This window comes from Muntiacus reevesi, chromosome X (genome assembly GCF_963930625.1).
Source record: "Muntiacus reevesi chromosome X, mMunRee1.1, whole genome shotgun sequence".
Lineage (NCBI taxonomy): Eukaryota > Metazoa > Chordata > Mammalia > Artiodactyla > Cervidae > Muntiacus > Muntiacus reevesi.
Window position 1 is genome coordinate 52,257,170 of NC_089271.1, and position 14,306 is coordinate 52,271,475.

At 51.4% G+C, this 14,306-nt stretch overlaps 1 protein-coding gene across 5 annotated transcripts; it reads right to left on the bottom strand.

Moving 5' to 3' along the window:
• Window positions 1-1,848: 1,848 nt before the first annotated feature.
• On the bottom strand, window positions 1,849-12,814 carry TFE3 (transcription factor binding to IGHM enhancer 3). 5 transcript variants are annotated; one of them, XM_065915707.1, is made up of 10 exons: window positions 12,492-12,814; window positions 10,126-10,239; window positions 8,869-9,172; window positions 8,153-8,212; window positions 7,784-7,888; window positions 6,185-6,302; window positions 5,758-5,814; window positions 5,512-5,587; window positions 4,405-4,552; window positions 1,849-3,688 (listed from the first exon to the last, which is right to left on the bottom strand). In XM_065915707.1, the coding sequence occupies exons 1-10, from the start codon at window positions 12,605-12,607 to the stop codon at window positions 3,245-3,247; spliced, it is 1,542 nt and encodes a 513-aa protein (XP_065771779.1). In that variant the 5' UTR covers window positions 12,608-12,814; the 3' UTR covers window positions 1,849-3,244. The 5 variants fall into 5 exon arrangements, with proteins under 5 accessions (XP_065771779.1, XP_065771777.1, XP_065771776.1 ...); XM_065915705.1 differs by having other exon boundaries at window positions 7,967-8,212; XM_065915704.1 differs by having other exon boundaries at window positions 7,784-8,212.
• Between the last annotated feature and the right edge of the window lie 1,492 nt (window positions 12,815-14,306).

The following is a 14,306-nucleotide window of genomic DNA, read 5'->3' on the forward strand; positions in this document are numbered from 1 at the left end:
ATCTGGGTACTAGATGTGCTTGTTACCTCTGGCATAGTACAATGCCTTCTCAATGGGCAGACCTAGAAACTGTCAGAGGAGACCACGAAAATATGACAGCTCAACCCAGTGTGGTAGGGAGCTTCACGAAAATATGACAACTCAACCCAGTGTGGTAGGGAGCTTCTAACACAGCCCCACCCCCACCACCAGTGGTCCTACTGATATTCATGATCTTGTGTAATCCTCTCCCTTGAATAATTTGCTTCTAACCAACAGAATGCCTTAACGGTGAGAGGATATCACTTCCATATTGTATTACAAGAGATTGTAGCTTCTGTTTTGCTAGCGGACTCTTCTAACGTTGACTTTGATGAAGCAAACTACATATGTTGTGAGCTGCCTCATGGGAGGAAAGGCACATACAGTAAGGACCGTGGGCACCTCCAGCTGACGGCCAGCAAGGAACTGAGGCCCTCAGTGTAACAGGCTGCAGAGAATTGAGGTCTGCCCCAAACCATATTAGCACGGAGCAGATTCTTTCCAGTCCCCCTTTCAGATGAGCCCTCTGTCCTACCCACACCTCCCCCGACTGCACTCTTGTGACAGCCGCTGGAGTAGAGGACCCAGCTAAGCCAGCCTGGATTCCTGACCTGCAAAAACTGGGAGATAATGCATGCATGATTTTTTAGCCACTAAGATTGTCATTTGTTACACAGAGAGAGATAGCAAATAGAGTATCCCTACTTGAATCCTAGAACAGGAAAAAGACATTTGGGGGAAAAACAGTGAAATCCAATTAGTCTGGACTTCCTAATGCTGTGCCAATGTGATTTTCCTAGCCTTAATAAATGTGCCATGGTTGTTACAGCTGTTAACATTAGGGGGAGCTGGCTTGTAGCTATGAGAACTCTCTACTATCTTTGCCACACTTCTGTAAATCTGAATTATTCCAGAATACAAACAAAAAATTTCTGGGTGTTATCTTTGTAAAATAAATCGAATATAGCAAATTTGAGGAGGGAAAAAAGCTATCAGAGAACCACCATTCTGGTGGTAAAGGCTCAGCAACCAGGCCCTAGGACTCACAGTATGTTAGGCTAGAAAGGTGCAAGGCAGTGTGGTAGTCAGTCTGACTGGGGAAACACAGGACCAGGCTGGGTCCCAGTGCTCAGGGGTCAATGTTTGATGGGGGTGACACAAGAGGTGGCCTGATACCTGTCCTGGGAGTCAGTTAGGTTGAGAAATTCCAGGAGTACTTGTGTCTCTTCACTTCCATTTAAACACCCCCCCCCCCCCCCCCGCAACAAATGTCAACATCTGTTCCCAAACCAAGTTGTCTGCTTATTCCTCTACCTTTACAGTTTTTGTCTTTGCCATTTTCACCATCTGGAATACCTCTACTATTTGCCAGTAGATATCATCATATACACCTTTTTTTTTTTTTTTTATCAGTTTCAAAAGTGACCTTGCAAGAAAACCTCTTTCAGCTCGTCTGTCCTCAGTGACATTTTTCAAACCAGAGCCCTCACCTAACTTTACCATTAAGCTCTTCATCCATTTACCAGTTGTGTACCTTCAGATAGTTCTTAAACTCTTAATCTGTGTTTCTTAAGACATGAAATAGGAATAGGAACCAGTACTCTCTTGATGAATATTCCTTAGAATAATAAATTGGGTACAACACTTGCAACTGACTGCCCAGCAGATAGTTGAAGACTAATTTTGCTTGTACATTGTTTTCCTCCAGCCCCTCTACCTAAATTGTTTTATTCATCCTCTCAAATCTGTTTCTTCCAAGAACCTTTCTCTCTCCTGGCCTTCATGAGCCAGGCTAACTGCACAGACAAAATCAAGGACAGGAGACTCTTTGCCAAAGTTAAAAGCGCATCAAACACGCCTAGCATTTATTATTTTAATCACAAACCTACAGAACCCTCAGAAAACATTCCTTGGGGCATGGCCCCAACAATTCAAAGCTGAAAACCTTGGGTGTATGTGTAGGAGAGATGGGGATGAGGAGGGAGTGTCTCTTGATAACTCTGAAATGGGGAGGATTTCTCCAAATGGAGAACTGGGTGGAGGCCAGAGGTTGGGGGTGACTTAGCTTCTGAGTGGGGAGGGGAGTCAATTAAAAAATCAGGTAAACAAAAAGAGTGGGTATGTATGCTTTTGCAATCCTCCCCCTATGCCTCTGTCTTGGTGGGATAGGCTTCCACTTGTTGCCAGACTGGGGAACCCCCTGGAAAGGCCCCTTCCTTCATCCTGTTCCTCTACATGTTGAAAAAAGAGAGTACTGTGGTGCTGGTTGTGTAAAACTGCACCAAGTACTCCCTAATCTCCATCACCTCTCCAGTCTACCCCCGAAAGGAAGCAACACTCTGCCTAAGGGTGCGGGGTCTAACTCTCACTCACTCCTGATCTAGGTCTGGAATGTCAACCCACAAGATTTCAAGATCTGCCCCCTTCTTCAAGGGCAAGGTCAACTTAAAGCCCTCCTAGGTTAGGTCAAATTGGTCCCAGGTTAAGGTTGGGGGGATATCGGGGTTTGGGGGGAGCTTAAGTACCACCCCTCCCTGCAGTATGGAATGCTGGATGGGATATTGCTAAGAGACAAAGACTGTGGTCTCTACAAAGCTGCCTGATCTTACTGACTCCTCCACACCTGAAATACCTGTGCTGAGTTGTTCTATAGGGAAGGGGCAGGACCTGAGTCCTCCATTGTTACAAGGCCAGGACTGAGTTCCCAGGTGAAGGGGCTGGCTCTCATCCTCACTTCTGTTCCTTGCCTGGGCAGGGCAGGATTCACAGGGGAAGGGACAGGGCTTAAACATCTAGGCTGGGACCACCATCATTTTGACTCCTCTTCCTTCCCAGGATGGACTAGACTGATGGTCCCAAGAGAGGGGATGGAGCATTATCCGGGTACCTCTTTATCATAGGAAATCCGCTAGGACAGTCCCTAGAGGCCAGGGGCCAACCTCATCCCATCTCTTTCCCTCATCTGGGCAAGGGCGAGTCTCACGGGACAAGGTCAGGCTGTGATCTGCAGGAGACAGGCCCTGATATCCCTACCTTCTCCATGCCTGAACACCTGCACTGGCCAGTCCTGTGGGGAAGAGGTGGGGCCTCATCAAGTCTCCTTTTCCCCGGGGTACACCTGGACAGGGCAGTCTCATGGAAAGGTGGGGGAAAAGGTGGGGCCTCATCCTAACAGGTCCTCCCTTCCTGGGTGGGGAAGTCCCAGGGGAGGGGTGAGGTGTGATCAGGACTCCTCTTCCATGCTGAAGCTGCTGCGGCGACTGCTGGCCTTGGAGACTGCAGGGGATACTGAAGAAAGCAGGGGATCAGAGGCAGCCCGGAGTGGGGACAGGGTGCCCCCTGACAGTCCCCCCACCACCCCCTCCTCCTCCTCCATCAGAATGTCCTCCAGCCCCAGGTGGAAGGGGTCCCCCAGATCCCCCAGGTGGTCGCTGGGAAAGTGCAGGTCCAGAAGTGCATCCGAGGGTGGTGGTGGGGGCTGCTGATGGGGAGCATTTTGGGCAAGGCCCCCCGCTGCATGAAAAATCGCTGTGCCTGGCCTGCCCTCCTCTTCAACATCCAGCTGCTCTGGCTTGAGACTGTCAGAGGCTGAAGTTGCAGCCAGCGAGAGCAGCCCTGGGGTGGGAGGCACCGGCAGGCCATGGATCTGGGCCTGCAGCTCCAGCTCCTGCAAAACATAGGTGGGGGGTGTGTGGCACAAGATGGGGTTCAGAGGTCCTTCAGAGGCAGGGGATTTAAAAGTTAAAAGGGTAAGCTGCCTAGGTTCAAATTCAGCATCTGCCACTCACTAGTTGCATAAATTTAGGCAAGTTGCTTACCATCTGTCTTTGAGCCTCAGAGTCCCAATCCATAAAATGGGTATAATAATGGTCCCTGTCTCACAGGATTGTTGTGAGGATTAACTTAGTAAATGGAAAGAAGGCTCTTGTTCATGGCACAAGATGAACACCATGTCTGTTAGCCAATATTCATTATTATTCTTGTTAATGTTATGACCGATCTTCCCAGGTGGTGCTAGTGGTAAAGAACCCACCTGGCTAATGCAGGAGACATAAGAGACTTGGGTTCGATCCCTGGGTGGGGAAGATCCCCTGGAGGAGGGCATGGCAACCCACTCCAGTATTCTTGCCTGGAGAATCCCATGGACAGAGGAGCCTGGAGAGCTACAGTCCATGGAGTCACAGAGTCAGACATGACTGAAGCAACTTAGTGCTAGCATGTTATGATCACTGCTTATGATCGTCATCATCATCAACATGTGAGTCAGGAAGCCCGGGGATCCCCCAAATATGCCCAGAGGGGAAATCCTGGCCTCTTCTCCCTCTGCTTCTGCCTCAGGAAGCCCCTCACTCCCACCTCTAATACTGCCTCCTCCTTCCAGACCTGGATTCGGAGCTGCAGACTGCGGTTGGCTTGCTCCAGGGATCGCTGCCGGCTCTCCAGGTCTTTGGAGCGCTGTTGCTCCTTCTGCAACTTGCGGATGTAATCCACGGAGGCTTTTAGGATGGTGCCCTTGTTCCAGCGCATCTCCCTGTGGGGACCAAGGGTGAGGAAAGAAGGGAATGCTGCGTATAGAGTCTCTTGGGAACTGAAGGGGACACTGCACCAGGTAGATGGAGCACCCAGCCACATGCTTGGAACTTTAAGTGCAGGCCCATCAAGGGTATGGAATGCTCAGATGAAAACCACCTGCCTAGAACCTTCCAATGATGCCCCATCACACTCTGAAGCCAGGAGACTCCCTGACCTGATCCCTTACCGCTCCTCTTATTGACCCCCCACTGCAGCCACATTGGCTTCTCAATGCTCCTAGAACATGGAAAATCATTTCCACACCAGGGCCTCCAGCTCAGTTCTGCCTTCCACCTTGAGCTCTCTCTTTCCCTAGACATCCAGATGGCTCCAGCCTCACCTACTCAGGCTCTTTATTCAAATGTTTCCTCATCAGCTGAGGCCTGCCCTGTCCCCACCCTCCTCACCCCAAACTGTGACCTTCCCCAGCATCCCCCCTTCTTCCTTCCATTCTTCATTCCTCTCCACCACACTCATCATAACCACCAGATTTTACTTATTTATCTTGTTTGCTGTCTGTCTGCCCCCACTAAAACATCAGTTCCATGAGGTCGGGGACTTTTTTGTGTTTTGTGCCCTCTGGTATCCTCAGGGCCTAGCATGGTACCTGGCACAAAGCAGAAGCAGCTGAATATATTTCTTGAGTAAATAAAAAGAAGTACTAAATAAGCAGAAAACTCATGCGGGGGTTGGACTAGGAACATGGACCATAATGTCATGCACCTAAAACTTTAGATTGGGACGTGGTGAGGGGCTGCCACCCTGCTCAGAGTGAGGAAAGCTGGGTGAGAAAGAGGCAAATGAGCAGGACTGCCTGGGTGGTTCCCATTTAGGGCGGGCCCACCCTGGAATGACTTTCAGGGAGTGGGGCCCCTGCCCCACCTTCCACTGGCCCTGGGGCTCCCGGCCCAGACTCACGGGTCACTGGACTTGGGGATGAGGGTGCCCAACTCCTTGATCCTGTCGTTAATGTTGAATCGCCTGCGACGTTCAACTTGGAAGGTGAGGGAAAGAAAGAGGAGTCATCAATAGGCCGAGGAAGGAAGAAGAAAAACTGGGGAGTTAAGAGGCTGCTGCAGGGAGAGTCCCACCCCCTCAAGGAAGGCTGGGCAGAGTGAAGTAGGGCTGCATGGCACGTGGCCAGCGGTACATGCTCCCACTCACTCAGGTTGTGATTGTCTTTCTTCTGCCGTTCCTTCAAAAGGGCCTTGGCCTCCGTCTCTGGAAGAGATGGGGTGGTGGTCAGGGCTTCTGGGCCCGGAAAAGATGACAGACGACAGAGTGCAGCACATGTAGCCACTGTGGTAGGCTTTGGTGGGCGCAGGCAGGGGAAGTGACTATTTACAAAGTGCTACCCTTTTTCCGATTTTTAAAGAAGCCATGGTGACAGGCCATTTGTTAAACCCAAGAGAAGAGGAAGTGGACTGAAAGCAGGACCATAGGCCATATGGCCAAAGGTGGCAAACAGCTCCTGTTACTGTCTGTTTAAACCCTCTTCCCCTAGAACCAGCCACGACCTCCAGACCTGGTAGAAATGGGGCTTGCCCTGGGGTAAAGGATGATGGCACAGGGCCAAGACCCTGTTCCTTACCAGAGATCTCCCGTTTGATATTGGGCAGCTCAGCTGGACAGGAGTTACTGACAGTGATGGCTGGCGTGGCCACGCCCTGATTACTGTACACATCAAGCAGATTCCCGGACACAGGCAGCTGCGGGCAGAGCGAGCAGAAAAATCATGGTTGGAACAGACCCCAGGCTCAGCCTCTTCTCCAAACCTAGTTCCTGACCGGACACACCCCCCAAAGATGGGCCCCCTCACACAAGGATTGCCTGGCTCCATGTGGGAACCCTTCCTTCTCCGTCAAGGGAATTTCATATGGTGACTCACAGGGAGGACAGGGTCAAGGGGACCTACCCTGCTTTGCTGGGGGACTGGACCCTGCCTGGCCTGTTCATTTTGACCCCATAGCCCCTCCAATCCCCTGGAGACTTATGAAACCTCTCTCCCAAACCCCAGGGCTGGCTTTGAAGAGAAGTGCCAGAAAACCACCCTTCTCAGGTCTTTATCAGCTCCAATGCAATATTTCAGCCCCTCCTAGCATGACATTCCAATTCAGCATTCTTGGAACACTCCAACCCAGTCTTCTCAGACCTTGGGAAATTGTCATGGCAATATTCCACCCCAAATCTGGCCTTCTGGAAAGTTCCCCAGCCCGATCTCCAGTCTTTTGCTGTGACTGCATTACATCACATTACATACAATCTCCAGCTGCCAATCACCAAGGTCCTGACTCTAACATCTTGCACATTCTGATCTCTCAGGATTTCTTTTCCAACCACTCAACAAGCACTGTTTTTACATCACCTAGTTTGTTTTCTCCTTCAAACTCTCCTGAATACACCCTAGGGCAAGAAACTAATCCATAAGTGATCAGTCCCACCTCTTGATGAGTTTTCATTTCTTGAAACCCCCACTAGTCCACTGGATCTGTCTAATATAAATCCCAATCTTTAGCTGTTGTCCAATAATGAAAAATTCTGATAAATTGATACCATTTTTACATGTGCTTCTATCCTCTTGATGAGCTGGAAAGAAGTAAAGCTATAGCCACTTGCTATGTCCCAAAGCAAGTTATGGGACTCTTGGAATGTTCAAAACCAGAATGTTATAGTTCACTGGTACATCTCTTACTCTAGAACGCTTTATCCAATCTTTACAAGGACCCAGCCTCTTGGCACAGTTCACTGTAAGAGATGTGGTACATTCTAATTACTTCAAGGTCCAAGTACATCAAATCTGGCTACATCAAGTTTGGCATATCGTGTTCCAATCACTTCATGGTCTGTGTATGTCCTCATGATCTGAATGTCTTAATACATTCAAAATGCTACAAGACTCCTCTTCTTTTTCCTCACAGTGAGGCTTGAGTGCTTTGGTATGCCCTAATATGTCCATAAAGTTCCCACCGTGTATGTACCAAAATCTACAAAGTCAACCTGTTCATGCAGTCCAACGTGGCCCCAGGGCACTGATGTGCCCTGTTCTTATCATTCAGTCCCCACACTCTATCTCAGTACAATTCAACATGAGAATCTCTTATATATAGCCAGCTTGGGTGTACATAAGCTATTCCTCAGGAACAGAGAGACACACAAATTTTTAGACCAACCTCCCCTCTCAGGGCCTCACCGTGCTGGGGAGCTGCAGCCCTGTGTTGCCTCCAGGCAGATAGCTGAGCATCTCATCGTTGTAACTGGACTCCAGGCTAATGATCTCATCGATGACATCGTCGATCTGGGAGAAGAAATACGGAAGAGCATTAGAAGAAGCTGGGGTGGGGGGAGCCTGTGAGGGTCGTCTGCAGCCACTCACCTCCTTCTCTGAGCTAGACCCGATGGTGAGCAGCGCCATGGGGCTGTTGGGAGCACTGCTGGTGGGACCAGGAGCGTGGGCAGCCTCGGGGGTGGGGAGCGGCTGGGCACTAGCACCCCCTGGTGGTGGGGTGAGGGCCTGGGAAGCCAGCTTGGGCCCAAGTGTGGTGGAGAGGTACTGTTTCACCTGCTGTCGGCGCGCCTGCTGTAGGTGATAGCGTGTTGGGTTCTCCAGATGGGTCTGCACCTGTGGAATGAAAGGGAGACGGGGTAGGAAGGAACAAGGCAGAACAGGGCTCAGAAAAAGCAACTCTGAGCCCCAGTTTGCCTCCCAGAAGTCATCTGTTTCTAGGCTCAGGATGGCAAGCCAGGTCCAGAATCTGAGAACCCTCCCCCAACCCCCAAACACTGGTAACTCTCCCCTAGGACCCAACTCCCTCTCTCAGAGATCCTGCACAGCCCCGCGAGATCTACCCAAGGCTGGCAGACTCCTTCAGCTTCTAGAGCAGCTTGTCACAGTCCCCAAGACTCCCCATGTCTGCAAAGTATCTGACCCCACTTAACAAACCTGGGAACCACACACACGGCTTCCCAAGACACTCCAATGCCAAAGAACTCCTAATGCATCACCAGACACAAAGTGCTTCCTACTGAGTCACTTCACAGACTCCAGGGCACTCGTGCACCTCCACAGGCCACCAAGACATCCTATGGCCCCCAAGAACCCCTCACAACTGCACGGGAACACCTTGGAAACCCAAAGCACAGTGGGACACTAGCACAGCCCCCTTTTACCAGTACCTGAGACCTTCCTTTAGAGCCCCTAGGACCTCACACCAAAGCCACCAGGGCCAATCCTCAGTCACCAGGAGCCCCTCCCAGGGCCTCTGGATGTGGCCTTACCTTGAGCACCTCCCTGGGCACCTGAGCTGGGGGAGGACGACCCAGCGTGTGGCCCCCAGCAGAGACGCCAACCACAGAGATGGCGGGAGAGGCAGGTGCAGGACTAGGGAAGGAAGAGGCTGCGGCCTGTTCCCGACGCTCACGCCTCTCCTGTTCCTGGGCCTGGGCCCGCATTAGCTGCTGCCGCAGCAAGACCCGCGATGAAGAAGACGACGACATGGCAGGGGTCCTGGAGCCCCCTGCAGAAGATGATGCAGAGAGTGTAGCTGGGGTGGCTGGTGTGGCCTGCAGTGATATTGGGAGGCTGTGGAATGGGAAATACGGGGCCACAGGTAAGCTAAAAGTCTCAGCTCCCAGCCTAAGGAGTCACAGTGGGATGGAGCAGACAGAAGAACCTGGCCTGTTCTCTGCCTCTAGAGGCCACAGCATAGAGGGGAGATACAGGAACCAGACCCAGTCGCCACACTCAGGGCTCACAGTCTGCTGGGGCAACTTTAGCCCTCAGTCCTTAGGGTGAAGCCAGGACTGGGGCCTGTTCATATATTGAGCTGAGATACCACTGTTCAGCTCTGGGAGCAATTTAAATGAGAGCTGAAAGAAACAGAATTAAGACTGTGGCACAGAAGGCTCCTATGCTCTATTTCGGGCTGGACATACTCCCTGATCTCCTGGGGGTGGGCATCAGGCTTCCGGGCAACGGAAAACCCTTCTTCTTCCCTGCTTAGGCCTCTGGTCCCAGGAGCTAGTCAGTCTTGAAAAGGAGATTTCACAATCCTCTCTTCCTGCCCCTCTTCCAGGTCCCCTCCCCTCTCTTAAAGCCCAGGCCCATGACTCAGCACATTTCGACTTCGCAAGCTTGGGGGGAAAGAAGACACCAGCAGGGGTTCTTAAAGGGCGGTGGGAGTGAATTCGTGGAGTTAGGCGGAGGACGACCAGGGATTTTGGAACGGCTCCACCCACTTGGGGGCTGGACTTAAGCACGCCACGCCCCGGGTCTGGGAACTCCATGCACGCTGAAATTTTTATCTATGAATGGACGAGCAGGTGGGGCGGGAGGAAGCAGAGGAGATTTTGTCTGAGATACTGGAATCTTAGTTTGGCCTCCTGCTTTTTACATGCTCTTTCTGGCCCTTAATTTTACTCTCTGAAAAGTTTAGGTTGGCGAGAGAATGGGCTGGGCTGGCACTGAGACCTCTGCCCATCAAGAGGGGATGGCGGTGCCTGAGGAATCGGGAGGGGAAGTCGGAAGAGACATACCTTGAGCGTAGCGATAGGGGTTGGCTTTTGAGCTCGTAGAAGCTGTCAGGATCAAGGACGTTTTCTAACTCGATGTCTGCAACAATCCCGGACTCCGGAAGCAAAGAGTTCAGGCTGAGGGTGGGGAAAAGGCAGGGGTAATGGTCAGTGATTGTATGCAGACATCATCCCCCTAAGGCAGACAGAGACACACAGACACACTCACACACAGAGAGAGAGAACAGAAGCACACACCAGGAGGGAGGAGAACCGAATGTAGCCCTCACGTTCCGCCACTTTGCTGAAACCATCACCATGAATTCCTCGGTCTTATTCCCTCCCCACTCTCTTTTGCTCCGTGTTACCCATAGTTCCTTAAGATTCAAAATAATAAGCCTGGATCCCAGCTCCTCGATCTAACAATTAAGTGTACAACCTGAGTTTCAGGAAAATAGAAATGAAGAATTTAGGAGTGACAATTCACTTTGAGGGATTCCTGACTCCGCATTCAGAGTTCACCCAGCCCCCACAGCCCCCGCTGTTTTCCTAGCTGCAGAAGGTGAGCCCGCGTAGGTCCAAGTGGGGACATCCCTCTGCAGAACAGTCCATTGTAACACAAACTGAATGCATCACAAAGAGAACTGGGGTAGCTGATTCACTTACTGAAGGATCCGCCGCTTTGCAAAAGTGCCCCGCCCCCTCCCCACCAACCCTGCCCCAGCCAGAGTTTGTGGGATGCGAGTAGGCATCCAAAAACAAGATGGGAATAACAGAGGCTCCCCTCGGTTCAATAATCTGGATTTACAAGAGGGAGAATTTGGGCGGATGATCTGCTTTATATGAACATTTTTTTCTGGTCAGAGGAGCCTGCCCAGCCCTCTCCAGTTTTTTGAATAAATCAAAACACAAACGCAACTCCAATACCAAAACCCGCTGACATAAAATGAGAAGCCATGAACACCCCTCCCCTTCAACTACTGCCACTACTGTGATGCTCTAAGTTGTTATAAAGACATTAGAAGATGGTTAATTGATATATGGAAAGGTTCCTACTCAACCCTCCATGCTGGGTGCAAGACCCTAGTGTGTGAGGGACAGTAACATGTAGACAGATGGATATGCATCCTTGAATTTAGTCAAAGATTTAGAATCCTGAAATTGTCATTGACTTCACTTGACAAGAATTCTTGCCCCTCCCCAAGAATCTGTCTTCCTCCCTTTCCTCACCCACAGTTGGGGCCCTAAAACCACCCAGGAAGCCGGGAAGAGGAAGCTCAGAGAGTCGCTGAGCTCAGCACAATCCCAAGGCAGAAAGTAGGCAAAGCCCCCTCCCATGCTCACACATTCATTGCACAGAAGTTGGAAGAGGTGGGCACTGGGGCTGGGATAGGCAGGGTATACACAGAGAGGACTGGGGATTCCAGGCCCTCTGATGGAAGTGAGGCTAAGATGTCAGAGAAGATCCACCTAGGCAAGGATGGTGCAATTGGTGCTCATTCCAGCTCTAGGGTCAGATTCAAGATTGTCTCCAGGGCCTGAGAGACAGTCTGGAAAGGTGAGATTAAAAAAAAAAAAATGTCTGTGTGTGTGTAGGGGGTGAAGAAGGCTGGCTGAGCGACTAGTGCAGGCAGCAGCAGGAACAAGACCCTCCTCTGGATTCCGAAATAAGGTCTGAGGCCTTCTCTGAGATAAGAGGTGGCACCATCTCCATTGCTGTCTGTCTGACTGTCTCCCATTTGAGTCCCTATACGGGTGTTGGGAAGACAGCTTTTCCACTACCAAGCTGGATGGGTGGGCAGGTGAGGGGATTACTCTGATCAAGTCTTGGCTAATGTTGCTTTTCTTGTTCACTCACACACTCACAAGGATGGTTCCACGCAGTATATTTGAGATACCCCCAAATCCCTCCAGAGTCATGTTGTCCTCAAACACAGCCTCCAGCAACCAGCCACTGGGAGTCATCAAGCTCCCAAGACAGTACCTCTCTTCCAGGAGCCCTTCCCAGAGGGAAAAAGTCCTTTCAAATCAGTGCTTCACCTCAGAGTGTCCCCTCATACCCGACTCAAAGACCCCAAATGCAGCCTCTAGCTAGAGTCTCAGTACTCAAAGCTCAGCAACCCTAGACTAGTTTCTGGACACAACAGAATCAGCCCCTGTAGACCTAGTCAAGAGGCCCCCCAAATCTGAACCAGGCCTCCCTTAATGCACTTGCATGACTCCTTTAAGCTTCAGTTCAAGCAGGCCACCGCCAGATTCCTTAGGTGCCCCCCCAAGTCGGGCGCCCAGACGTCCTCCAAGTCTAGGCCGAGAGCCTCCAATCACAATCCTGGGCCCCCGCTGCCCCCAGAAACCCCAGTTAGCACTACCGGTCCCAGGCGGCCCCGCACCTGAGCAGCTGGGCTGAGTCGGCCGGCCTGCGCTCCTCCAACAACAGGAACACGGCTCGAGGGCCCTCCGCGCTGGCCTCTACGCCGTCCCGAGCTGGCTCGGCCGCATGAGACATGACGCCCGGCCCCGGGTGAGCCCTGCCAGGCCGGTCGGGCCTCGGCCCGGTCCCCCTAACAAATTAAGAGTCCCCTCCCCCGCTCGCCACCGCCTCCTCCGCTAAGCCATGGAGCGAGCTCTGCGCGGGCGGACGGCGTCGGGGAGATGGGATGGGCCGTGAGTCATCCCCCGCCCAGAACGGACCAACAACCCCCTCAACCTAACCCCGGACGACCGCCCTCCTCCCCCTCACACTCTTCCCCCTCCTCCCCGGGTTGGGGAAACTCCACAGGAAGTGACCGAACCGCGGACAGCTAGCCGGGCCACGCCCTCCGGGTGAGGCGACCAATCATTGAGGGATGATTCAAGGACCCACCCTAAGCCACGCCTCCAAACAGCGAGAGAACTAGGTTCTGCAGGCCCTTGTTCCGAGAAGGGGCCACGCCCTCAGAGACGGAGGCAAATCAATGAGAGGTAATTTGATTGAGGCACGCCTTCTCTTCGCAAATTATCCCTCCGCAAGATATTAAGACGCGCCTTAGGTCCTCTGCGCCTGCGTACTGATGGCCTGTCGGCGCGAAGAGGGTCTCCAGGCTATGCTTCTACCTGCGGAAACGCGCCCCCTCTAGGCCAATGTTCGTAATATTTGCTGCCTAAACCGTGATCTAGCGTTGCCTCCTCAGCCAAAGCCATAGCCTTGAGGCCTTGTTGTTTTGTCAGTAAGTCGTGTTCGATTCTTTTGCGACCTTATGGACTGTAGCCCGCCAGGCTCCTCTGTCCATGAGATTTTCCAGGCAAGAATACTGGAGTGGGTTTCCATTCTTTCTTCTCCAGGGATCAAACTGAAGCCTCCTACATTGGCAGGCAGATTCTTGACCACTGAGCCACCAGGGAAGCCCTAGCCTTGAGGCCTAGGCAGCTGTAATACATTGCCTGGAGGTGCACACCAGAAACCCCACCCTTTAGGTACCTAAAGCCCAGCTGCCCAGGCGGTCTTCCTAGAAGCTCTCCACCTACTCTTATGTCATTTAGAGCGATTGTTGTACTTGGTTGTTGTGCTACCCAGTAGGTGCTTAGTAAATCCTTGACAGATGGATGAATGAGTGGAAGGATGGAAATGAGAATTGGTCCCTTTTGTCGATGATTTCTGGAATCATAAAGACCTGGGTTTGAAGATGGGCAAGGGACTTCCCCTCTCTGAGCCTCAGTTTTCCTGGCCTGTCAAATGGGGGGTCATAATACCTGCCTGGAAGGGTTATTATGAAGATTAGCACTATTATGAAGAGTGCTAGCAGGTTGTTTGGCATACAATAATGTCTCCAAAATTTAATTGATTCACTCCTTTGTGCATTGATTTAACAAACATTTATTGAGCTCCTCTGTATGCTAGATATATACAAGCTGGCTTGCACACAGCAGAGTCCCACCCAGATCTTCAGATGCGCAGTCAGCTCACAAAACACCGGGACCTGCAGCCCTCCTTTTATCCCTCCCAACATCCCAAGACTACGCCCGTCAGTTGAACCACTGGGAACTTCACTGGGCTCCCATTTGTCTTGCACCTTCCTGTACTGGCACCCTTATTTCCCTAGTTGGCTTTGGAAACACCCACGTCCCTCTATGCTTACAAACATTATCCACATAATAAAGATGACAACTCTTTCCCAAATTAATTTTTTAAAAAATCAATACATTACCAATAAAAACTGCAAAATGGA